At 37.6% G+C, this 26,594-nt stretch overlaps 2 protein-coding genes across 6 annotated transcripts in view; one reads left to right on the top strand and one right to left on the bottom strand.

The window, feature by feature from the left end:
- Positions 1-430: 430 nt before the first annotated feature.
- On the top strand, positions 431-3,953 carry LOC105445179. The gene is made up of 5 exons (XM_030991162.1): positions 431-434; positions 1,022-1,074; positions 1,313-1,663; positions 3,228-3,314; positions 3,554-3,953. Exons 1-5 carry the CDS (start codon positions 431-433, stop codon positions 3,908-3,910), a joined length of 852 nt encoding a protein of 283 aa, XP_030847022.1. The 3' UTR covers positions 3,911-3,953.
- A 9,635-nt stretch (positions 3,954-13,588) lies between these two features.
- LOC763846 (fibropellin-1) overlaps positions 13,589-26,594 on the bottom strand; it is a 17,027-nt gene continuing 4,021 nt past the window's right edge. For 2 of the 5 annotated variants that reach the window (XM_030992052.1, XM_030992054.1), the window contains 17 exons: positions 26,487-26,506; positions 26,320-26,395; positions 25,120-25,221; positions 24,275-24,388; positions 23,251-23,358; positions 22,549-22,680; positions 21,651-21,782; positions 21,007-21,120; positions 20,467-20,589; positions 19,802-19,918; positions 18,977-19,105; positions 18,334-18,441; positions 17,247-17,375; positions 15,925-16,047; positions 15,336-15,359; positions 14,806-14,890; positions 13,589-14,458 (listed from right to left, as the gene is read on the bottom strand). In XM_030992052.1, the coding sequence (XP_030847912.1) occupies positions 13,996-14,458; positions 14,806-14,890; positions 15,336-15,359; positions 15,925-16,047; positions 17,247-17,375; positions 18,334-18,441; positions 18,977-19,105; positions 19,802-19,918; positions 20,467-20,589; positions 21,007-21,120; positions 21,651-21,782; positions 22,549-22,680; positions 23,251-23,358; positions 24,275-24,388; positions 25,120-25,221; positions 26,320-26,395; positions 26,487-26,506 (2,099 nt within the window). In that variant the 3' untranslated portion in view covers positions 13,589-13,995. Of the gene's footprint in view, positions 14,459-14,805; positions 14,891-15,335; positions 15,360-15,924; positions 16,048-17,246; positions 17,376-18,333; positions 18,442-18,976; positions 19,106-19,801; positions 19,919-20,466; positions 20,590-21,006; positions 21,121-21,650; positions 21,783-22,548; positions 22,681-23,250; positions 23,359-24,274; positions 24,389-25,119; positions 25,222-26,319; positions 26,507-26,594 lie in introns of all 5 variants that reach the window. The other 3 variants (XM_030992051.1, XM_030992053.1, XM_030992055.1) reach the window with 2 other exon arrangements.

Raw genomic sequence — 26,594 nt, 5'->3', positions numbered from 1 at the left:
TCACCAAATGAAACTTATTCGGCTCATTCTGCTCTATCCGAATGCAATATCTAAGCGAGTTAAGGAGCGCACATGCATGTTGTAATCTTTATCATTTCAAATCTCCACAATGCCAACACACCTCCCCCCCTCCCCTAGTGATCTGGAAATGCTTTATCTTTACCAGCATTAAAAACAGTTTTTTTTTCAGTCAGAAGCATGAACTGTCCAAACCCGCCCCCATTAGTCCCACCTGCAGCCCCCCCCCCCCTCTAGAAAAATAAAAAACGGCGCTATTGCCTACAGAGCGAAGAGCTATCTTTACAGGCGTTTTAAAAAATGTGACATCACAATGATCTCCTGCACCCAAAGGATGCGCATTCTGACAAGCGTTAATTAGATATGACGACATAATGCTTTCCCTCGTCCAAAGGGCCGCGCCCCCACTAATATGGGTCAATGCGTAAACTGTCCAAGCATTAAAGATGTGACTTCACAATGATACTGGCGCGCCGCGCAAACTTTGATCCAATCAGCGCGCAGTAACCAAGCAATCTCTGGACTCGCGTGACATCATAATGCGTTGCGCGCCGGTATGTTTACATTTCAAGAAAATGTGTTGCTAATGCTTCATTCTTTATTGAACTCCCCTCGCATCCAGATGTCTGTACATCTTGCTTGCTTCACAATGCCAAATCAATCTATGAGAAGGCGTCGATTCTTTGGTCGATTCAGAAAGACAGTGACCAAAGGTTTTCGAAAATTATGCTGCTGCGTTCGAGGTAAATAAAAGAATGAGTTAGAGGGGATAGATGGCATTCTAAAATATAAAGATGTATTCTCAACAAATAATGGGGGGGGGGGGGGGCGGGTGGAATCGGTGTTTAACGAAAGCTTGTAAGTATATACCCACTCAAACGAGATGGAGGTCTTGTCATTTTAAAACCAAGAAACGATGATTTTGTACGAAAACAAAAGAATGAGCGAAAAGCGATGTGCGGCTAACAGATTGACATTACTATATTCTCATTATTGTTTACAGCATCTATTGATGACGAACGTCCAGTCGCAGTGACAGTTGATGATATTGCATTGGTAAGTAAATCGCTTCAAACAATAACAAAAGTCGAATCCTCTTCTAAAATTGTATCAATAATCAATGCCACGCCTAGTAGTGTATTTAATAGACAGAACAAACTGCACATTTTGGGGGTGTTGATTCTAGACTAGAGATGACTTTTGAGTTCCCTTTGCTATTTTGACTGGAAATCAAGTGGTTCATTCTCAAGCATAATTCAGCTCTTCACTCTCTTTCCCTTTTTTTATCTTGCAGTTCCACCTTGTTAGTGGAGCATCCAACTACGAAATTACTAAAGTTGAAGAGAATTGCAATATTGACACCAAACCACAATTGGTCGTTCCTTCAGCCGTGTCTGATGATGACGGTGATGATGACGACAACTTGAGTTCAATCTCTGACTGGTCTTCGCTATTCGATGAGAGCGACGATGATGACGATATGTCGAGTTTTACCACAGTCTCTGAACTATCGAACTTTACGTGGGATCTCTTCGAAGAGACCAACGTCAGCACAATGGACTTGTCGTTCTGCGCAGTGGATGACGACGGTGTTGATAATTATACCATCGCCCAAATGCTCCTCGAGCAGTTGCTTTACGAAATCGTATGATTTCCTGAATAAAGAAATAAAAAGTGACTTGAGAATGACAAAAGGCTTGTGTGTTCGTTCATTTATTCTCTTGAATTTTTGTAGTCTCAAGTGTAAGAGAAGAATGTTTTTACTCTCCTCTCCTGATAAGAGAATGAAAAACAAAAAAACAAAAAAAAAGTTCTACACGATGGTAATCACGAAACACAATGACAATACGACGGTATTCAAACCAGTTATAGATATTGATGGGAAATAACCATCCGCTGATGTTGCATGCCGGACAGGCGTATGTAAAATGACGTAATTGTAGCCTATCTAAAAATGACTTAATAAAAACGAATATTGCCTGCTGTAAATCTATGAAATAGCAGATACTGTTTGGACGTCGCACTCTTTAAGATTTTTCGCTCTGGTTGTATTTTTTGTGCCTTGATCACGTTGATTTATTTCAAAGGGACTACATGATCTGCGGCCCATCTTTGCTACAGTGCACTTTAAAGAAGTGAGAAGGCCAAACTGGGCCTGGCTACCAGATCAAGCCATGATGATCTAATAAGATGGCGCTTTGCTAAAGACCAAATCGGTCACCAAATGAAACTTATTCGGCTCATTCTGCTCTATCCGAATGCAATATCTAAGCGAGTTAAGGAGCGCACATGCATGTTGTAATCTTTATCATTTCAAATCTCCACAATGCCAACACACCTCCCCCCCTCCCCTAGTGATCTGGAAATGCTTTATCTTTACCAGCATTAAAAACAGTTTTTTTTTCAGTCAGAAGCATGAACTGTCCAAACCCGCCCCATTAGTCCCACCTGCAGCCCCCCCCCCCCCCCCTCTAGAAAAATAAAAAACGGCGCTATTGCCTACAGAGCGAAGAGCTATCTTTACAGGCGTTTTAAAAATGTGACATCACAATGATCTCCTGCACCCAAAGGCTGCGCATTCTGACAAGCGTTAATTAGATATGACGACATAATGCTTTCCCTCGTCCAAAGGGCCGCGCCCCCACTAATATGGGTCAATGCGTAAACTGTCCAAGCATTAAAGATGTGACTTCACAATGATACTGGCGCGCCGCGCAAACTTTGATCCAATCAGCGCGCAGTAACCAAGCAATCTCTGGACTCGCGTGACATCATAATGCGTTGCGCGCCGGTATGTTTACATTTCAAGAAAATGTGTTGCTAATGCTTCATTCTTTATTGAACTCCCCTCGCATCCAGATGTCTGTACATCTTGCTTGCTTCACAATGCCAAATCAATCTATGAGAAGGCGTCGATTCTTTGGTCGATTCAGAAAGACAGTGACCAAAGGTTTTCGAAAATTATGCTGCTGCGTTCGAGGTAAATAAAAGAATGAGTTAGAGGGGATAGATGGCATTCTAAAATATAAAGATGTATTCTCAACAAATAATGGGGGGGGGGGGGGGGGGCGGGTGGAATCGGTGTTTAACGAAAGCTTGTAAGTATATACCCACTCAAACGAGATGGAGGTCTTGTCATTTTAAAACCAAGAAACGATGATTTTGTACGAAAACAAAAGAATGAGCGAAAAGCGATGTGCGGCTAACAGATTGACATTACTATATTCTCATTATTGTTTACAGCATCTACTGATGACGAACGTCCAGTCGCAGTGACAGTTGATGATATTGCATTGGTAAGTAAATCGCTTCAAACAATAACAAAAGTCGAATCCTCTTCTAAAATTGTATCAATAATCAATGCCACGCCTAGTAGTGTATTTAATAGACAGAACAAACTGCACATTTTGGGGGTGTTGATTCTAGACTAGAGATGACTTTTGAGTTCCCTTTGCTATTTTTGACTGGAAATCAAGTGGTTCATTCTCAAGCATAATTCAGCTCTTCACTCTCTTTCCCTTTTTTTATCTTGCAGTTCCACCTTGTTAGTGGAGCATCCAACTACGAAATTACTAAAGTTGAAGAGAATTGCAACATTGACACCAAACCACAATTGGTCGTTCCTTCAGCCGTGTCTGATGATGACGGTGATGATGACGACAACTTGAGTTCAATCTCTGACTGGTCTTCGCTATTCGATGAGAGCGACGATGATGACGATATGTCGAGTTTTACCACAGTCTCTGAACTATCGAACTTTACGTGGGATCTCTTCGAAGAGACCAACGTCAGCACAATGGACTTGTCGTTCTGCGCAGTGGATGACGACGGTGTTGATAATTATACCATCGCCCAAATGCTCCTCGAGCAGTTGCTTTACGAAATCGTATGATTTCCTGAATAAAGAAATAAAAAGTGACTTGAGAATGACAAAAGGCTTGTGTGTTCGTTCATTTATTCTCTTGAATTTTTGTAGTCTCAAGTGTAAGAGAAGAATGTTTTTACTCTCCTCTCCTGATAAGAGAATGAAAAACAAAAAAACAAAAAAAAGTTCTACACGATGATAATCACGAAACACAATGACAATACGACGGTATTCAAACCAGTTATAGATATTGATGAGAAATAACCATCCGCTGATGATGCATGCCGGACAGGCGTATGTAAAATGACGTAATTGTAGCCTATCTAAAAATGACTTAATAAAAAGAATATTGCCTGCTGTAAATCTATGAAATAGCAGATACTGTTTGGACGTCGCACTCTTTAAGATTTTTCGCTCTGGTTGTATTTTTTGTGCCTTGATCACGTTGATTTATTTCAAAGGGACTACATGATCTGCGGCCCATCTTTGCTACAGTGCACTTTAAAGAAGTGAGAAGGCCAAACTGGGCCTGGCTACCAGATCGAGCCATGATGATCTAATAAGATGGCGCTTTGCTAAAGACCAAATCGGTCACCAAATGAAACTTATTCGGCTCATTCTGCTCTATCCGAATGCAATATCTAAGCGAGTTAAGGAGCGCACATGCATGTTGTAATCTTTATCATTTCAAATCTCCACAATGCCAACACACCTCCCCCCCTCCCCTAGTGATCTGGAAATGCTTTATCTTTACCAGCATTAAAAACAGTTTTTTTTTCAGTCAGAAGCATGAACTGTCCAAACCCGCCCCATTAGTCCCACCTGCAGCCCCCCCCCCCCTCTAGAAAAAAAAAAAACGGCGCTATTGCCTACAGAGCGAAGAGCTATCTTTACAGGCGTTTTAAAAAATGTGACATCACAATGATCTCCTGCACCCAAAGGATGCGCATTCTGACAAGCGTTAATTAGATATGACGACATAATGCTTTCCCTCGTCCAAAGGGCCGCGCCCCCACTAATATGGGTCAATGCGTAAACTGTCCAAGCATTAAAGATGTGACTTCACAATGATACTGGCGCGCCGCGCAAACTTTGATCCAATCAGCGCGCAGTAACCAAGCAATCTCTGGACTCGCGTGACATCATAATGCGTTGCGCGCCGGTATGTTTACATTTCAAGAAAATGTGTTGCTAATGCTTCATTCTTTATTGAACTCCCCTCGCATCCAGATGTCTGTTACATCTTGCTTGCTTCACAATGCCAAATCAATCTATGAGAAGGCGTCGATTCTTTGGTCGATTCAGAAAGACAGTGACCAAAGGTTTTCGAAAATTATGCTGCTGCGTTCGAGGTAAATAAAAGAATGAGTTAGAGGGGATAGATGGCATTCTAAAATATAAAGATGTATTCTCAACAAATAATGGGGGGGGGGGGGGGGGGCGGGTGGAATCGGTGTTTAACGAAAGCTTGTAAGTATATACCCACTCAAACGAGATGGAGGTCTTGTCATTTTAAAACCAAGAAACGATGATTTTGTACGAAAACAAAAGAATGAGCGAAAAGCGATGTGCGGCTAACAGATTGACATTACTATATTCTCATTATTGTTTACAGCATCTATTGATGACGAACGTCCAGTCGCAGTGACAGTTGATGATATTGCATTGGTAAGTAAATCGCTTCAAACAATAACAAAAGTCGAATCCTCTTCTAAAATTGTATCAATAATCAATGCCACGCCTAGTAGTGTATTTAATAGACAGAACAAACTGCACATTTTGGGGGTGTTGATTCTAGACTAGAGATGACTTTTGAGTTCCCTTTGCTATTTTGACTGGAAATCAAGTGGTTCATTCTCAAGCATAATTCAGCTCTTCACTCTCTTTCCCTTTTTTTATCTTGCAGTTCCACCTTGTTAGTGGAGCATCCAACTACGAAATTACTAAAGTTGAAGAGAATTGCAATATTGACACCAAACCACAATTGGTCGTTCCTTCAGCCGTGTCTGATGATGACGGTGATGATGACGACAACTTGAGTTCAATCTCTGACTGGTCTTCGCTATTCGATGAGAGCGACGATGATGACGATATGTCGAGTTTTACCACAGTCTCTGAACTATCGAACTTTACGTGGGATCTCTTCGAAGAGACCAACGTCAGCACAAAGGACTTGTCGTTCTGCGCAGTGGATGACGACGGTGTTGATAATTATACCATCGCCCAAATGCTCCTCGAGCAGTTGCTTTACGAAATCGTATGATTTCCTGAATAAAGAAATAAAAAGTGACTTGAGAATGACAAAAGGCTTGTGTGTTCGTTCATTTATTCTCTTGAATTTTTGTAGTCTCAAGTGTAAGAGAAGAATGTTTTTACTCTCCTCTCCTGATAAGAGAATGAAAAAAAAAAAAAAAACAAAAAAAAAGTTCTACACGATGGTAATCACGAAACACAATGACAATACGACGGTATTCAAACCAGTTATAGATATTGATGGGAAATAACCATCCGCTGATGTTGCATGCCGGACAGGCGTATGTAAAATGACGTAATTGTAGCCTATCTAAAATGACTTAATAAAAACGAATATTGCCTGCTGTAAATCTATGAAATAGCAGATACTGTTTGGACGTCGCACTCTTTAAGATTTTTCGCTCTGGTTGTATTTTTTGTGCCTTGATCACGTTGATTTATTTCAAAGGGACTACATGATCTGCGGCCCATCTTTGCTACAGTGCACTTTAAAGAAGTGAGAAGGCCAAACTGGGCCTGGCTACCAGATCGAGCCATGATGATCTAATAAGATGGCGCTTTGCTAAAGACCAAATCGGTCACCAAATGAAACTTATTCGGCTCATTCTGCTCTATCCGAATGCAATATCTAAGCGAGTTAAGGAGCGCACATGCATGTTGTAATCTTTATCATTTCAAATCTCCACAATGCCAACACACCTCCCCCCCCCCCCTCCCCTAGTGATCTGGAAATGCTTTATCTTTACCAGCATTAAAAACAGTTTTTTTTTTCAGTCAGAAGCATGAACTGTCCAAACCCGCCCCCATTAGTCCCACCTGCAGCCCCCCCCCCCCTCTAGAAAAATAAAAAACGGCGCTATTGCCTACAGAGCGAAGAGCTATCTTTACAGGCGTTTTAAAAAATGTGACATCACAATGATCTCCTGCACCCAAAGGATGCGCATTCTGACAAGCGTTAATTAGATATGACGACATAATGCTTTCCCTCGTCCAAAGGGCCGCGCCCCCACTAATATGGGTCAATGCGTAAACTGTCCAAGCATTAAAGATGTGACTTCACAATGATACTGGCGCGCCGCGCAAACTTTGATCCAATCAGCGCGCAGTAACCAAGCAATCTCTGGACTCGCGTGACATCATAATGCGTTGCGCGCCGGTATGTTTACATTTCAAGAAAATGTGTTGCTAATGCTTCATTCTTTATTGAACTCCCCTCGCATCCAGATGTCTGTACATCTTGCTTGCTTCACAATGCCAAATCAATCTATGAGAAGGCGTCGATTCTTTGGTCGATTCAGAAAGACAGTGACCAAAGGTTTTCGAAAATTATGCTGCTGCGTTCGAGGTAAATAAAAGAATGAGTTAGAGGGGATAGATGGCATTCTAAAATATAAAGATGTATTCTCAACAAATAATGGGGGGGGGGGGGGCGGGTGGAATCGGTGTTTAACGAAAGCTTGTAAGTATATACCCACTTAAACGAGATGGAGGTCTTGTCATTTTAAAACCAAGAAACGATGATTTTGTACGAAAACAAAAGAATGAGCGAAAAGCGATGTGCGGCTAACAGATTGACATTACTATATTCTCATTATTGTTTACAGCATCTACTGATGACGAACGTCCAGTCGCAGTGACAGTTGATGATATTGCATTGGTAAGTAAATCGCTTCAAACAATAACAAAAGTCGAATCCTCTTCTAAAATTGTATCAATAATCAATGCCACGCCTAGTAGTGTATTTAATAGACAGAACAAACTGCACATTTTGGGAGGTGTTGATTCTAGACTAGAGATGACTTTTGAGTTCCCTTTGCTATTTTGACTGGAAATCAAGTGGTTCATTCTCAAGCATAATTCAGCTCTTCACTCTCTTTCCCTTTTTTTATCTTGCAGTTCCACCTTGTTAGTGGAGCATCCAACTACGAAATTACTAAAGTTGAAGAGAATTGCAATATTGACACCAAACCACAATTGGTCGTTCCTTCAGCCGTGTCTGATGATGACGGTGATGATGACGACAACTTGAGTTCAATCTCTGACTGGTCTTCGCTATTCGATGAGAGCGACGATGATGACGATATGTCGAGTTTTACCACAGTCTCTGAACTATCGAACTTTACGTGGGATCTCTTCGAAGAGACCAACGTCAGCACAAAGGACTTGTCGTTCTGCGCAGTGGATGACGACGGTGTTGATAATTATACCATCGCCCAAATGCTCCTCGAGGAGTTACTTTACGAAATCGTATGATTTCCTGAATAAAGAAATAAAAAGTGACTTGAGAATGACAAAAGGCTTGTGTGTTCGTTCATTTATTCTCTTGAATCATTGTAGTCTCAAGTGTAAGAGAAGAATGTTTTTACTCTCCTCTCCTGATAAGAGAATGAACAAAACAAAAAAACAAAAAAAAGTTCTACACGATGATAATCACGAAACACAATGACAATACGACGGTATTCAAACCAGTTATAGATATTGATGAGAAATAACCATCCGCTGATGTTGCATGCCGGACAGGCGTATGTAAAATGACGTAATTGTAGCCTATCTAAAAATGACTTAATAAAAAAGAATATTGCCTGCTGTAAATCTATGAAATAGCAGATACTGTTTGGACGTCGCACTCTTTAAGATTTTTCGCTCTGGTTGTATTTTTTGTGCCTTGATCACGTTGATTTATTTCAAAGGGACTACATGATCTGCGGCCCATCTTTGCTACAGTGCACTTTAAAGAAGTGAGAAGGCCAAACTGGGCCTGGCTACCAGATCGAGCCATGATGATCTAATAAGATGGCGCTTTGCTAAAGACCAAATCGGTCACCAAATGAAACTTATTCGGCTCATTCTGCTCTATCCGAATGCAATATCTAAGCGAGTTAAGGAGCGCACATGCATGTAGTATAATCTTTATCATTTCAAATCTCCACAATGCCAACACACCTCCCCCCCCCCTCCCCTAGTCATCTGGAAATGCTTTATCTTTACCAGCATTAAAAACAGTTTTTTTCAGTCAGAAGCATGAACTGTCCAAACCCACCCCCATTAGTCCCACCTGCAGCCCCCCCCCCCCCCCCCCCCCCTCTAGAAAAATAAAAAACGGCGCTATTGCCTACAGAGCGAAGAGCTATCTTTACAGGCGTTTTAAAAGATGTGACATCACAATGATCTCCTGCACCCAAAGGATGCGCATTCTGACAAGCGTTAATTAGATATGACGACATAATGCTTTCCCTCGTCCAAAGGGCCGCGCCCCCACTAATATGGGTCAATGCGTAAACTGTCCTAGCATTAAAGATGTGACTTCACAATGATACTGGCGCGCCGCGCAAACTTTGATCCAATCAGCACGCAGTAACCAAGCAATCTCTGGACTCGCGTGACATCATAATGCGTTGCGCGCCGGTATGTTTACATTTCAAGAAAGTGTGTTGCTAATGCTTCATTCTTTATTGAACTCCCCTCGCATCCAGATGTCTGTACATCTTGCTTGCTTCACAATGCCAAATCAATCTATGAGAAGGCGTCGATTCTTTGGTCGATTCAGAAAGACAGTGACCAAAGGTTTTCGAAAATTATGCTGCTGCGTTCGAGGTAAATAAAAGAATGAGTTAGAGGGGATAGATGGCATTCTAAAATATAAAGATGTATTCTCAACAAATAATGGGGGGAGGGGGGGGGGGGGCGGGTGGAATCGGTGTTTAACGAAAGCTTGTAAGTATAAACCCACTCAAACGAGATGGAGGTCTTGTCATTTTAAAACCAAGAAACGATGATTTTGTACGAAAACAAAAGAATGAGCGAAAAGCGATGTGCGGCTAACAGATTGACATTACTATATTCTCATTATTGTTTACAGCATCTATTGATGACGAACGTCCAGTCGCAGTGACAGTTGATGATATTGCATTGGTAAGTAAATCGCTTCGAACAATAACAAAAGTCGAATCCCCTTCTTAAATTGTATCAAGAATCAATGCCACGCCTAGTAGTGTATTTAATAGACAGAATATACTGCACATTTTGGGGGTGTTGATTCTAGACTAGAGTTGATTTTTGAGTTCCCTTTGCTATTTTGACTGGAAATCAAGTGGTTCATTCTCAAGCATAATTCAGCTCTTCACTCTCTTTTCTTCTTTTATCTTGCAGTTCCACCTTGTTAGTGGAGCATCCAACTACGAAATTACTAAAGTTGAAGAGTACTGCAACATCGACACCAAACCACAATTGGTCGTTCCTTCAGCCGTGTCTGATGATGACGGTGATGATGACGACAACTTGAGTTCAATCTCTGACTGGTCTTCGCTATTCGGTGAGAGCGACGATGATGACGATATGTCGAGTTTTACCACAGTCTCTGAACTATCGAACTTTACGTGGGATCTCTTCGAAGAGACCAACGTCAGCACAATGGACTTGTCGTTCTGCGCAGTGGATGACGACGGTGTTGATAATTATACCATCGCCCAAATGCTCCTCGAGCAGTTGCTTTACGAAATCGTATGATTTCCTGAATAAAGAAATAAAAAGTGACTTGAGAATGACAAAAGGCTTGTGTGTTCGTTCATTTATTCTTTTGAATCATTGTAGTCTCAAGTGTAAGAGAAGATTGTTTTTACTCTCCTCTCCTTATAAGAGAATGAACATAAAAAAAAAATTTTTTTTTAAAGTTCTACACAACGATAATCACGAAACACAATTACAATACGACGGTATTCAAACCAGTTATAGATATTGATGAGAAATAACCATCCGCTGATGATGCATGCCGGACAGGCGTATGTAAAATGACGTAATTGTAGTATTAGTTAAAATGACTTATCAAATATAATATTGCTTGCTTTAAATACGTTTAGAGCGACGATGATGACGATATGTCGAGTTTTACCACAGTCTCTGAACTATCGAACTTTACGTGGGATCTCTTTGAAGAGACCAACGTCAGCACAACGGACTTGTCGTTCTGCGCAGTGGATGACGATGGTGTTAATAATTAGACCATCGCCCAAATGCTCCTCGAGCAGTTGCTTTATGAAATCGTATGATTTGTTTGTCATTCCTGAATAAAGAAATAAAAAGTGACCTGATAATGACAAAAGGCTTGCGTGTTCGTTCATTTATTCATTTGAATTATTGTAGTCTCAAGTGTAAGAGAAGAATGTTTTTACTCTCCTCTCCCGATAAAAGAATGAAGAAGAAAAAAAATCGACATGATGATAATCACGAAACATAATGACATTACGACGGTATTCAAACCAGGTATAGATATTGATTAGAAATAACCATCCGCTGATGATGCATTCCGGACAGCCGTATGTAAAATGACGTAATTGTAGTATTAGTTAAAATGACTTATCAAATATAATATTGCTTGCTTTAAATACGATGAGAGTGACATTAAATGACGATATGTATGTCAAGCTTTACTACTGTATGAATATATACTGTATATAGTTAAGAACTTAATTATTCATAACCTATGAAAATTGACGTTTTTTGTGTTTTTTCGTAACTTAAGAATGAAAGCTGGACTTTTTAAATTAGGGACGTTGATAAATTCATTTAATATAGCTTCAATATGTTACATTACAAAGAAACATTAATCAGGACGAATCAATTTTCACAAACTTGAAAATCCACAAAACGTGGTAAGGGTGTGATTATTTCAGTTGTTTATTGATTACGTACATTATGCATATATAAAAACACGCCATTTTCATAACTACGGGAACACAATTTCGTTAATCCCCAGGTTAACAAATTATCCTTGGAATGACATAATGAGGGTTTTTTTTAAACCAAATAAATATGCAACCTGAAATAATTCAAGTAGGGTGTATTGATGATATAGGGAATGAATCCTGAAAAGTTGCTATTTCAATCTGCAAATATCACTGAATATGGGATATTTTAAAGATTTGGAGCAGCCTTATATAAAACGCCTTCTTCACAAAATAAAACTGAGGTATTTGATTGGAATCTTATTACCTATTTCAAGTTGTGTTCATCTTCTCGGGTTGGGGGGGGGGGGGGTCCTTTGCTGGATTTGCCTCTGCCAAGTGAAGGCACTAGACTGAGAGGACACAAGCACACAAAAATAGATCCTGCTTCGTTTCGGGGGATAAAAGCTAGATTTTCGGCAGCCAAAAATTGTATCTACCAACATTTAATTTCCACTTATTGTGGAGTCCAGAATAGAATTAGACCATGATTAATAAACTTCTCTTTTTTACCTTTATATTCTCAGGGACTTTCATCACACTTTCTTATTCCATTAGAAAAACAAAAATGATTAGTAAAACAAATAAGAAGATGCAACAACCCTGTTTATACTTACATTTAAGAATGACATTTATTGTGTTTACCGTTATATCGTAAAAGATCAATAAACGAGTTGTACAAATAAAATGAGATTTTTTTCCACATAATCCATGAACAGGAACTTCTCTCTCTCTCTCTCTCTCTCCCTCCATCTCTCTCTCTCTCTATCAATCTCTTTTGAAATGTATACTTTCACTTCCTCACATCTTTGTCTCATTGATTTGGTAAAGTTTGCAAAGTTGTATAATTATAATAATTAATAATTATAATAAGTAATGAGTAATGAATGGATTATATCTGAATATCTTTACAACATTGATTATATAACATATTATAAACAATGATTTCTGTACAAATTAAAATACAAATTATTTCTCTTTTTTGTTGTTGTTACGATGAGGAATCAGCCCTCTACCCAATCCACATTGGTAAATGTATACAGTCATTTTCTGATACCTTTTGATTGCATGACAAGTTTATACAATTTGCGAATAAAATGTTCCGGACATACAGTCTAGTCATTGTAAAATAAAAGTATAAATAATCACGCATTCTTGCATGTCTTGGTTAAATATCGGTGAATCAAGTGCATGGAGCGCTTGTGATTTATGAGCTGGTAGGGTCATGCACTATGAACATTACGGACAAAGAAAGAGGACAAAATCTACAGTTCCTCATGTAGACAAAGAAATACCCCTTCACTGCTTTTATGCAAAAATGTGTAGAACTGGTGAATATGCATGTGGCACCTGTTGTACACATTTGTACATAATAGCAGTGAAGGTATGTTCCTTTGTCTACCTGAGGAACTGTATATTTTGTCCTCTTTCTTTTTCCGTCATATTCATAGTGATGTTCGCTTTTAGATCTATTTGCTCTTGTGTCATGCACTGTTAACTTTCTCCGATAAAAAGTGTACACTTTCATATTACCTTGTGTGCTCCACACATTTCTTATATTACATGACTTTGTTTAATATAAATGTTTAGCTACTTTTGTTTTTAATAAGTGGTACATAAATTCATCTGAGCAGCAGGGAACTAATTTGATTGGTCTATTTGGGGCTCTCCTTGCATGGACTGCTGGTGTGACCAGCTTTCAACAATAATCTGTTGATACCTGAACTGGCAATTGTCGCCATTGCACGATATATACAACAACAAAAATGAAATAAAAAGATAAATAAGTTTCACCTTCCTTCATTGAAACTAACGGAAATTGATGTGAGAGGACTATAAAAAAGTAGCAAATGTTTTAGAATAAAATATTTCAAATCGCGCGTCTAATTCTAGATAATCATTAAAAAGTAGATAATATATGGAATAGTTATACAATTACATCAGTATAAAATATATTTGAGACAGGTGACTGATAAGATGTTTACAATTTAAGAGAGTGGGGGATCTAAATATCATATTCTCAACAATCTGTTGCTCGCATCAAATTATAAAGTTTCAGACAGAGTCTGATCTCTTCAACAGACTGCGAATCACGAGAACAGGACTGTGTTGATGTCATTCGTTCTATAAATGAGTCTCTTATTCTTTTAGTTCATCATACAGAGCATCATCTGGTAGTGCCTCATAAATATGATATTCATCTCCTTCTGCATGACCGCTATTCCTCCCCTCGTCCATAGGCAGATAGTGACTCGAATCTGTATCTGCATTGGGTGTCAAATAGTTCTGATAACCCGGAAACTCCTTCTTTTCAGGACCCGGCGATACACCGGCATCCATGGGCCGTAGATATCCGTTAGTTGCAACCGACGGAGAGCTTCGTATGCCCGCATCCGGGATTTGATAAGCATTATCCGGTGATAACCGAATCGTTGAAGAAGGCGAAGGAAATTTGCCCATCGGTTCGTATTCCGGAGGTGGTTCGGACGGTGACGTATGATCGGGTTCGTACGCGGGATTTTCGTGTGCTATGCCATGTGGTCTGGGCTGCCCCAGACCGTCGATATTATCTTGGGCGTTCCCTCTCTTTGAAGCTGAATTTCTATATACAAATCGCAAAAAGATAATAAGAAATCACGTACATGTACAAATATACCATCAATCAATGAATTAAGTGATCTCACAAAATGACATGATCAAGTTATTACGAACATTATTATTATAACTTTTATAATACCTTAATATTTGGACAAATACACTTAGAACAAAATAGGACAATATTCTACAAACTTAAGTCCTTGGGGCAATCAAAAGGGGCATCAAGGTGTCCTTTGTAAATATTCGTTCACGAATCCGCTAGCCTCAATTAGCACAAAACTCAAAATAGAAGCTCATAATTACAAACCAATATAAATACTGACAAGGGACAAGAGAGGGGTAATTATATACCTTGAACAAATACAAGCGCAGATTACGATGATAATGACGATTAACAGAAGGCCTCCTGAGGCGGCTCCAATTATGATGATCTGGTCTGTAACGGAATAAATGATATGAAAATCTCAAATCATAAGAAAAATAATCAAATCGATTTTTTATACTGTAAATATATCCAGAGATATTTTCAAGCGCCATATCCCATTCTACAATTGCTATGATATCAACGATTCACTACACTATGACACAAATTAAACTGAACATGTTTTCTCTTCAACAATAGTAATTATTAAAAAAGCAAAGACACAAAGAAAGAGGTTTATCACATAGAGCCAAAGTTAGATTCAAACAATGGAATAAGAGAAATTTAATGAAGTAGCAACTTGCAACCGTTGAGGCAAAATCATATTTTGATTTTAGACAGTTTTGTTTGTTCTACTAGAATGCCTTCTTGACAGAAACATCATGTACATCATCACAACGGGAATACCGCTGCTAACAATGACTTTGTTTGTTAACAAGAAACCATGAATACAACTTACCAGAAGATAATGCAGAGCTTGCAGCTATAATGAAAAAAGAAAGAAAGTGAGTCGATATAAGATAGGGTACACACATAAAACTGGAAGACAGATAGGTAAGAACACGTCATACTGCATACGTGGCGCTGAAATGCTCGGTGATTATATAGTAGGTGTGATCTCTACGTTTTCTTTAAGGGTTTTAAATCCTTTCAATTATCATTAAAGATATCATTGATTGATCTCTTAATAGAGAATACATTCTCTCTCATCCTACAACATTAAAATGTTGACCCATGAGATTTACGTAGTCACGTATTCATCAATTCATTTACTATATATATCAATTATGTATCTTAAATCATTACCAATGCCGCTGATAATAAGAAGACCGTCACCAATGTTTTCCCCATTGCTTTCATAACGCCAGCGATGATAAATTGATATATTAAGATATTTAGGGCGGCTCAAGAATTTTCAAAAAGGTAGGGTCGAGATAATCTTTTCCTAGAACGTTAATTTAAACAAATTTCCCGCTACACTATTTTCTAAATTGAGGGTGGGGGATTCGGCCTACCTCTGGGTCCGCTGCTATTATTAATATCATTACCTTGTACATCACATAAGTCTCCTCCAAACCCTTCCAAGCAGTCACAGAAGAATGATCCGTCAGTATTGATACAGGTCCCACTGTCTCCACAGACTGGTGACGTCCTTTCGCATTCATTGATATCTAAATTATGTTAATAAAAAAAACAGAACAATACAAAGCAAAATATTTTACACTGTATATTTAGTTTCATTTGAATTATTTACAGAATTTTTTTTTTAGAAAATCACAGAAAATCACAGGGATAAAAAAAGAGGAGGAGTATGACGTATCGGCTGAAATTTTATAGGAAATTATCCAACAGAACTGTCATACAAGTCTGGAGTTAAATTTAAGAGCAAATTAAGTTGTTGTTCGATGACCAATCCAAAAACAGTTAGTCCAAAGAAGTTGCTTTTTGAACAAGAAATCAATCTTAATTTCGTAAATAATGGCAAAAGTATATCACACAAACCACAATTACAGAAAAGATTCAACGATGTGTGATTCAACTTACTGTCTGTTGATTGACCATAAACAAGGGATAGTAAAGCAATTATTGAAATGCCATTCGTACCACCAAATTGTGTACGTTCCGAGGTATTTCTCGCCCTTTTCTCCCCCTTTAGATACTTCCTAACAACGAGTATACATAATAAATAATTGTATTCTCATTTATGTTTACTGAGAAGAAATCTTGTATGCTAGATCATATTAAATCAAATGAAATCAAATTGATGTCATGGGACACATTAACAGCAAGAATTGAATATAATCTTTTCATAATTGAAAGTTCATTTATTTTTCGATATACAGTCACCATGGAAATAACAATCAATTATCTAGTGTAGGATGATCATATACTCCTACTGGTGCCACGCATCAACTCAAAATGGGGGTGGGGGGGGGGGGGTAACTCTTATAGTAACTCTCCCGTCTTTTGTTCCTACTTCCACTTCCATTAACTATTTTAAGATTAACCTTATCCATACCTTTTCAATAACTTAAAATTGTTTATTTATTTTTCTTATTTTGTTTGTCTGTTTATCATCAATAACTTATGTAAAGCGCATTGTGTGATATTGTCCTGGATGTTGTGCTAAATGAAAACAATTGTATATACAGTGTAACCTGTCTATAATGACCACCCAAGGAGGACAAGCAAAGAGGTCTTTATAGACAGATGGTCTTTATGTACAGGTTCCTTTAGTACATGTTTCAAAGAGAAACCATTTTCGAGGGAAAACAAAAATGTGGTCTTTGTAGACAGGTGGTCTTTCTATACAGGTGGTCACTATAACAGGTTTGCCTGCAGTATACGTAGACACGTAATAATACCATACCTGTTTGACACTGGTCACCATTCCAACCCGTCGTGCAGTTACACGTATAGGAATCGAGATCTTTCGCATGATCCACACACGACCCTCCATTAAGACAAGGGTTTGTTGTACAGTAAGGCAGCTGCATATCTGCGTTAGGAAGCACAATTTGATAGAACTTTAAAGATAAACTTGAGTTCTGGTCATGCGATTGCATTGTGAAAGAAAAGGTGTGAAATGGATCAGAAACAGTTGATCATGTAGCATGCAAGTATTGGTGTGCACTGCAAGGTTCTGGAGTCTTCAAAATCATAATAAATTTGGCCGAGTCTTGGTAAAGTAACAAGCACTGTACACAGAAAGCTATATATGGGACAACACACATGATGTCGGGGCTAGTACTACCTTGATTTCCTTGTCTTTCTATGCTCATTACTCAGCCAGTATATATTTTCTTGCAAAATTGTTTGGCACATGTCATTTATTTGTAATCTTGAACATTCAGTGTAAGTTTCCTATGATTCTGTGAGAATTAATTTTCTTTTCTTTTTTTTTACCAGAACTGGAGTTTATCAATATTGACAAGTCCTAAAACCACGTGTCTCATCAAAAGTTCGAACCTTTAAGACCTAATGAAATACACACATGTTGCTTAACTGAGAGTGTAAGCACAGATTTGCTTTCTTTGCAGTCAGGTTATATTAGCATCATCATTATCAGAGAGCATTAGCGATACAGATAATGTTATGAAGGAAAACAGTATATCAATAATCTATATCATATATATTTCTGCATGTCATCACCCCACCCCACATATTCTCTTACATTAGCTACTTAATTATACATTTTATGCAGTTATTTGAAACAATTACTATAAACATTTTGGCAAGACTTATATTTATCTATGTATTCACTCAGGTAAAGAACAAAGTTACAAAACAAATTTTACAAATGACTTTTTTGTTTGTTCAGATGGCATCGGGGAAGAAGAGTACTTTAAGGTAGTTCCTTTTTCTTGCAATGATCTTATGGCATTGGACGAAGGCCATACTTAAAACGTAAATACAGCCTGTATACAATAAATGAGATTGATTTGATTCCTTCTTACCACAGTTATCTCCCGTCCAGTTATCAAAGCAATCGCATTCATAAGATCCATCTGTATTTATACATTCCCCTTGTCCACATATTCCAGTGTTCACACACTCGTTTACATCTACGGAAAAGGGAAAATAGGCAACAATTGTAATGGTGTTTTAATGGCAAATGCGTCATAACTTGGATTAATATTGTCATCTTGGACTGAATATCTGTTCACTTTGATCGATATATGATATTCATGCTAGCAGTCATATAGTGTGGAATTATCGGAGGGTCTACATTGAGTAGGAGAGCCTCAAATATTTATTTATTCTTTACTCTGACCAATCATGGCTCTGTTACCTGATTTGTCATTGCCTCTGATATTCAGCAAGACATTGCAATTTAAAGTGGTTTCAAAACCTCGAAATATACAAAGTGCTATTCAACATACAAGAACAAGTCTATTTTATATATTTATGTTGAATATGACTGATAAATGATTAATTTTTCTTTTTTTTTCTTCAAATAAAGCAGTTATTCAATTTTTATGAAAACATAAAACAGTATAAGTAAATGTACAACAAATTAATGATGGATACATACGTTTTTCAAACAAAGGTACAACGACAAACGAGATTCTAGTATTCAATAAGTTAATTAATTCTTACCAACTTCACAGTTGGTTCCTTTCCACCCGTCTCCACACGCGCATGAGTAATCATCGAGGCCTTCATTTTGGCAGATGGCTCCATTTTCACACGGCGTCCGTTCTTCACATGCTACTGACAGCGATGTTTCTATGAAAGGAGAAGGGTGAAAATATTATAGTTACTTTTCATGTTCAATAAGCTTATAACCATAATGAAATCCTGATAGGTTTAATAGCTTGATTTTACAACAGACATAAAAATAAGATGACAGTAGATCAGCATAAACGAGAGAGGAAGTTTTCATTGTGTATATCCTTGTTCTATAAACTGATGCAGCATAATGCATTGACGAATTAGAAGATGATTTCTATTTCATTCAACTTTGCTCTGCGAATCTAGTTTCTTCCTTTCCTTGTAAAGCATATTTCAAATATATGCCTGTATGTGTGTAATATTTAAGTAGCCATGCCTTTCACAAGTTAACGTCTGAAGTAATATGAAGACGACTGTGTGATGGATGTATAGGCCGATTTTTATACACACTCGTTCTCTGGACGAGTTGGTTTTGTTTTTGTTTTACAATGGTTCTTATAAGAAGATTCGACAATGGTTCCTGGATCATAACCACTTTGTGTAACTTTTTCTTCTGTTGTGTAAGCAAGGGACATGGAAATACGGTTGGAGGAAGCCAGCCGTAACAGACTGCAAAGGCAAATTATTATGAATGAACTTTAATTCCCCCTAAAAAGAATGGTAATTGGATCAATATCAAATTCAGAATATCAGCTTTTTATCAATTTATTATATTTAATTAAATATAATTCATCTTCATTTGGTACTTACGGCAGTAGGTTTCCGTCCAGCCTACTCGACACACGCAGGTATGAGTAGTTGTAAGTGAGATGCATACACCATCATTAAGACATGGTTCAACTACACAATAGTCAACCAGTGACGATTCTGAAAGCAAATTATAAACAAGAGAACTATCAAAAGAAGTGTTGATATAAGGTCATACATACGTTGAGTAGTGGATCAGTGCCCAAAGTATTAGTCACTTCTTAATCTTCTAATATACTTCTATCTCCAGCTTCTTACAATTTCCTGCTTCAGTTAGTTTACATCTGCATAATGAAGTTTTGCTCATATGCTTTATGCATTTTACCAGATGCATTGCACTTGTGTTACGTTTTCAATTCTTCTCTTATCATTCAACGTACTATTTTGTGAAAAAGAAGAAGATTAAAATAACAAAGGAGGAATTACCGATATTCTTCGCTTTTGGTGAAAGGTAAGTTTGTATTCTTAAATTACTTGTAACATCTGCAGACCAATATTTATTTTAAAAAATAGGTTAACCACATGGCTACGGGAACCTGACAATGACAGAATGCAATAGTCAAGGGGTTAAAAGGTTATTACAAGCCTTCCACATAAAATATTTAGCGAATAATTATGAAAAGGGCCCGCATGCTAAAGGGAAATGAAAATAATTTAGATTTCAATACCGCAATATATTCCAGTCCATGAGCTTGTGCAGACACAGTAGAGACCGTTTTCCCCAGACAAACATACGCCTCCGTTCAAACATGGGTCAACCGTTTCACATGGATTCGAGGTTGTCATAGAGGCTGAGAAAGAAAGAGAGAGAGAGAGAGAGAGAGAGTTGGTGTTTTAATATTGAATATCGCAAGTAAGATGACAACTATTAAATGTTATTCTATGTTATAACAATATCTATAAACAAATACAAATAATTGGAGACCCATGTGGAAACATGCACAAAAATAAAGAATTTAAAGAAATATTAGCCTGTAATATTTATCGTGAACAGGTGAAATGAGAAATAAAGCCTCAAATGGCCTTACAACACAATTTTCGTTAGTCATTTGTGATTCGGAGGCTTCATGTAAATAAAGACATATACCATTGCAAAGTGGTTTATTCCATACATGGACATGGATAAAGATATTCTGACGGTCATTCAGTTTCTAAATTTTAGTAGGAAGTTAAAATAGGGAATATGTATTTCTTGCAAAATCACTTACAAACATTGCAATAGGTCCCCGTCCAGCCATCTGAGCAGGAGCAGTAAGGTACATAACCATTTATGAAACAAGAACCGCCGTTAAAGCACACAAAGTTCGCACAGGGATTGAGCTCTATAATAGTGGAAATAGGGAGAAGAAGGGAGAGTAGAGACATAAAGATATGCATCGATAACAAAACATGAAAAGAGACAAAACGCCATCATCGAAAAGGGTAATGAAATGACTGACCTTTCCGGTCAGAGACCTGACCATAGTAATATTATTCACGCATGCACAATAATAATGGTAACAATAATGATTCGTCTATTATTACTACTACTACTGTTATTACTACTAGGGTCTCGGGGGAGGGGGGGGGGGGGTCTCGTGACATATTTCTTTTGCTTTTCTCTTTTGTACGCCTTTTATTAGTTATTCTTTTCCTCCCTCCCCTCCCCATTTTGCTTGCTCTCTGGGAGAGGTACGTCCGCCCATACTACACGTCTGTCTATGAATTCATGTACATCATTTCTATTATTTATTCACAGCACTCACAGCGAGGAAACATAAGTTAACTACAAAAGCGATAATAATTATTGCTTGTTGTTTGATTATTCCATTTCGAAATCAAAGAGGCTACATTCGCGGATAAATGATCTTACCCTCGCTGCAGAATGGTCCGGTAAATCCTGCTGTACAGACACACACGAAATCGATGTCGTAAGATGCTCCCAGATAGAGACAAAGGCCGTTATTGTCGCAAGGGACGAGAACCACGCAAGGATCGCTTACAACTGCAAAGGAATACAAAAGATACGAAATTTTTTAATCATCATATCACTTCACTTAGATACAAAATTAAATTGCATTTTTTGTCACATACATGTAATACATACCAAAATGGGAGTTATTGTACATTCTTGAGTGTTTTTTCAAAGAATATAATTACTATTGCTACTTCTACAACAATTTATAGTGAAAAGATTAATAAGAGTATTGTTCATAATAATGATAGTTAAAATGAGCAGCAGATGTAGTATCATTATTACAATTATAATTGTTGATGTTATTATTATTATTATTATTATTAATATCATATTTGCCTTTGTTGTCAGTATTATGATTATTGTTGTTATCATCATCATTATTATTACTTTTACTATCATCATCATTATATGAAATATGAAAATTGAGTGGCACATGCACATTATAAATAATTATCCATATTAATGTACATCGTACTATTGTTGAATTTTGTATTGTATTTTCTATCATATGTATTTTCACTGTAGAAAAAGCCATTGGAAGCAAAATTTCTATGTAATGTTTGCATGCATGGACCAATGAAATAATGTTGAATCTTAAATTTTGAATTTAATTATTTTCATTATTAGTACCATTGTTATCATTATTATATTGTTATTTTTATTTTTATTATTACCATTATTGGTGTATTTGTTGTTAAATGCATATCAGCATATCACGCCATGATCATATTATGCTATCTATCTAGTGTTACTATCATGAGGCGCATGATGAGTAGTAGTAGAAGTACCCTACCTGATCTTCCGCAGTTCGTGTCAGTAAAGTCCGCTGGGCAGACGCAGGTATATTCATTTGATCCCACATTGTAACATGTACCGCCGTTCAAGCATGGTGTGAGATTCTCACAGGCTGTCGAAATAGCCATCTCTGTAGGAAAATCATGGTGATCATTAATTCATCGTTCAAATAATATTAATTTGACATTTGTGTAATAAAACCTGAATAAATCTGCTCCTCTACCAGCTACTCTTCTACGTGGTGCTTAGAACCATGATTGTATTGTATATTTTAAGCTGGACTTAGATAGTATAAAGCTTACTTTATATGTTAATTACAATTAATACTAACAAACGATCTGAACTTAAATGGAAATGTATTTGTACTTTCCTTCCAATATAAGTTGAAAAGAAGAGAATCGTCGTCCTGAAAACAATCTATCAAATATCTTTAAGACTCGTCAATCAAAATAAATGTCATACAAAATGAATCTGCATAAATATATGCACATGTATTATCTATTTCAATATGTTTCTGGTTCGATCTGTTTGTAGTTAGGAAATGTAAGCGGCAGCACCATTTTTATTGTATTAATTGTTCCTACTTACAGTTGACAATTTATCACATGCAATCATAGCCCTAACTTGGAAAGAAGAAACAGTTCTTTCTACCTTAAAATTTACTTTCAAGTAAAAATTGGATTTTAAAAATCATACTTACCACAATTTGTTCCTTCCCATCCAACAAGGCAGTTGCAATAGTTGTCTCCATTTACATGCACGCATGTACCATTGTTCTGGCAGAATTGATCAGGACAGACTTCAGTCTCTGTAACGATCAAGTTATAATCAACAAATAACATTTATTACAGAGCTGTTGTTACTACTATCATCATCGTCATCATGATTTACCATACATAATTTTATATCGTCATCGTTGATTGTTTAAATCTCGAAGCCACGCCATAGGACGAGTATTCAAGACGTAGACATGTCCGAGATTCTATATTCATATTTTGAATCACGGACTTTGCTGTTTAGACCCTATACAGTACGTGTGGGGTACACTCACCGTCATTTATGCCATACTTTAAAACTTATCGAGACGTCTGTTCGATATGCGTTCATAAAAGTTATTTAATCATTATTCATTTACGCCCCAGCGGTAAATTCTATATTATACATGAGTGAAAACGGTGGAAGTATTCTTTTCAAGAGGGGATACAAAAGGTATTCATGAAGCCTCTCCATCACATCGGCAGTGAGAATTCGAAAATGCACAAATTGGGACGTCTTGATGCGTTAAATATCTGTGGGTACGTATTTGGGGTCATTTGCACAAGTTCTGTCTCTAATGTGGATATGGAGCAGGACCGTGCAGTCACGTTCGGTTGTTAAGTTCAGTCTCCTTCGGTCGTTCTTGGGTTGGTGGATCCAGAGGCCTCCTTTTCAATTTTTTTTAGCAGCGTTCAGTAAACAAAAACAGACACGAGCATCAAGATGTATGCCATGAGGCGTTACATACAGGACAGTGCGTTTAAAGCCCGTCTGTCCTAGTTTGGCTAGGAGGGATTAGACAACCCAGGGTAGTCACTGAAAGGTGGCTATCTCATCAACTCAGCTCTCAATAAACATAAGAAAAAGAGGATCATGGGGGGGGGGGGCAATGGTCACCGATTAGACGTTGTTTTCTATATAGAGGGAGCAAGTAGCTACGTAGTACAGTGGGGCTTTAATATACATACCACAACGTTCACCCGAGTATCCATCCGCGCAGTGACATTGGTATTCACCGAGGGTACTAACTATGCACATCCCACCATTCTCACAGGGCGTATCAGGGCAAAGGTCGCGGTATTCTGTGAAGTAGAATAGTTTGACAACATTCATTAGCAGTGATGTAGACAATACGATTATGATGATGTTGACGACGATGATGACGATGATGATGATGATGATGAAGATGATGGTGATGATGATGATGATGATGATTATGATGATGACGATGATGATGATGATGATGATTATGATGATGACGATGATGATGATTATGATGGCGATGATGATGATGATTATGATGATGATTATGATGATGGCGATGATAATGGTTAAGAGTACAATGATGGTGTTGATAATGGTTCAGATCGATGACGATGACGATGATGATTATGATGATGATTATGATGATGACGATGAAGTTGGTTAAGAGTACAATGATGGTTTTGATAATGGTTAAGATGACGATGACGATGTTGATAATGTGCATTTCAGCGACATTGAGTCAATATCTTATCATTTTGATGATTCGAAAGCCTCACATATTATACAACGATTTGTTTTACAACATCAACATGTATGTAGAGGTGTCGTGGTATAGTGGACACGTCACTCGAATGTGGATCACATAGTTCGCGGTTCGAGCCCCGCCGCGGCAAGACATTTATTATTATCATTTTCACTATTATTATTATGACATCCTTTCTCAGTTAAAGTCAGTTACTTCCAGCCCGTTTCTTACACAATGCAATGGCATGACCAGAACTCAACTTTATCTTTCATAATGCATGCTTTACCATGACGAATGACTTACCGCAGTAAGGTCCATAGAAATCATCTACACACCGACATCTATTTCCATTTGGACGACAGTAACCATAATTTAGGCATGGTCCGTCTGGGCAATCCTCTTCTTCTGTGGTACAAAATGACAAAGGTAATATCTTTTTGATAATGTTGTTATTCGCCAAGTGTCATTTTTTAGATATACAATAATACCATGCTGTGTGCTGTCCCATAATGATCCATTATTTTATCTGTATTGTATTCATAGTAATTTCTCTATTATGTTCACACTAAATAAAGTGATGAAGCATGCATCAATAAATAAATATATAAATATTTAAATGAATAAATAAATAAATGAGTTGAATTTGATAAGCACTTGTAATGGTTTTGATATGTATATAAGGAAAGGAATAGTGACCTACATGTACCTTGATATATCAATGGTTATATACCTCTCGTTAGAAATCTAGCCATCTGATTGGTCGAATTGGTTGAAGAAATTGCAATAATATTATTCATGGAAATCTGATCAAAGAATGTTTTGCTTAGTTAAAATTGTAAAAAATGGTAAGAATACTAACAACCAGAATCTTAATGCCTGTAAGAATTCTAGTCAGAATACATGTAAATTCCGTATCGGCTTCACATTGTAGACAGCCGTACTATTGGTCTGACGTCACTACGATTTTTAATAATAATAATAATAATAGCCTAATAGCCTATAGTCAACTCCAAATTTTATTAAACCGAAACGGAAATTCTTTTTGCCTAATTGATCGTGAGCCCGGCAGCCACTAAGCAGCGCTAGATCGACGTTGCTCTATTCCTTATTTTGAGTCGACTCTAGCTTTTCCTCTGTCAAGGAAGCTTGAAATCCCCTAACATTTAGACTTTATGAATCACATGACCAATCAGATCTTCAATCATTAGGATTTTAGATTTTACCTGTTTTTGTTGATAAAAAGTGCAGTTGTAATCTAATTTTGAAAAATAGAATCGCAGTCGAGTCGTGTAGTGTGAACTAGGCCTTACATGTTCTTTTAAATACTATGGGTGCTATCTCAAAAACCAAGGAATACCAAGCGAGAATTTGGTATATTCGTCAAACCAAAGTCCAAGTCCAACCTACTTACCACAGTAATAACCAGAGTAACCTGATGGACATTCACATCCATCTGATCCACAAGTACCCCCGTTTAGACAAACCAAAGTCCAACCTACTTACCACAGTAATAACCAGAGAATCCTGAAGGACATTCACATCCGTCTGATCCACAGGTACCCCCGTTTAGACAATGAAAGTCCAACCTACTTACCACAGTAATAACCAGAGTATCCTGAAGGACATTCACATCCATCTGATCCACAAGTACCCCCGTTTAGACAATGGAAATCTGCACAAGCTTCTAGAACTGTAGAGCAACAAATGAAAACATAACTCATTACATGTTAAAGCTGGTCATGTGATTGTATTGTTAAAGAAACGTTGTGGAATCGATC

Source organism: Strongylocentrotus purpuratus, unplaced genomic scaffold (genome assembly GCF_000002235.5).
Source record: "Strongylocentrotus purpuratus isolate Spur 01 unplaced genomic scaffold, Spur_5.0 spur5_scaffold_2, whole genome shotgun sequence".
In the NCBI taxonomy this organism is placed as follows: domain Eukaryota; kingdom Metazoa; phylum Echinodermata; class Echinoidea; order Camarodonta; family Strongylocentrotidae; genus Strongylocentrotus; species Strongylocentrotus purpuratus.
Note: the sequence above shows the minus strand (reverse complement) of the source record. Positions and strands in the feature narration are given on the sequence as shown.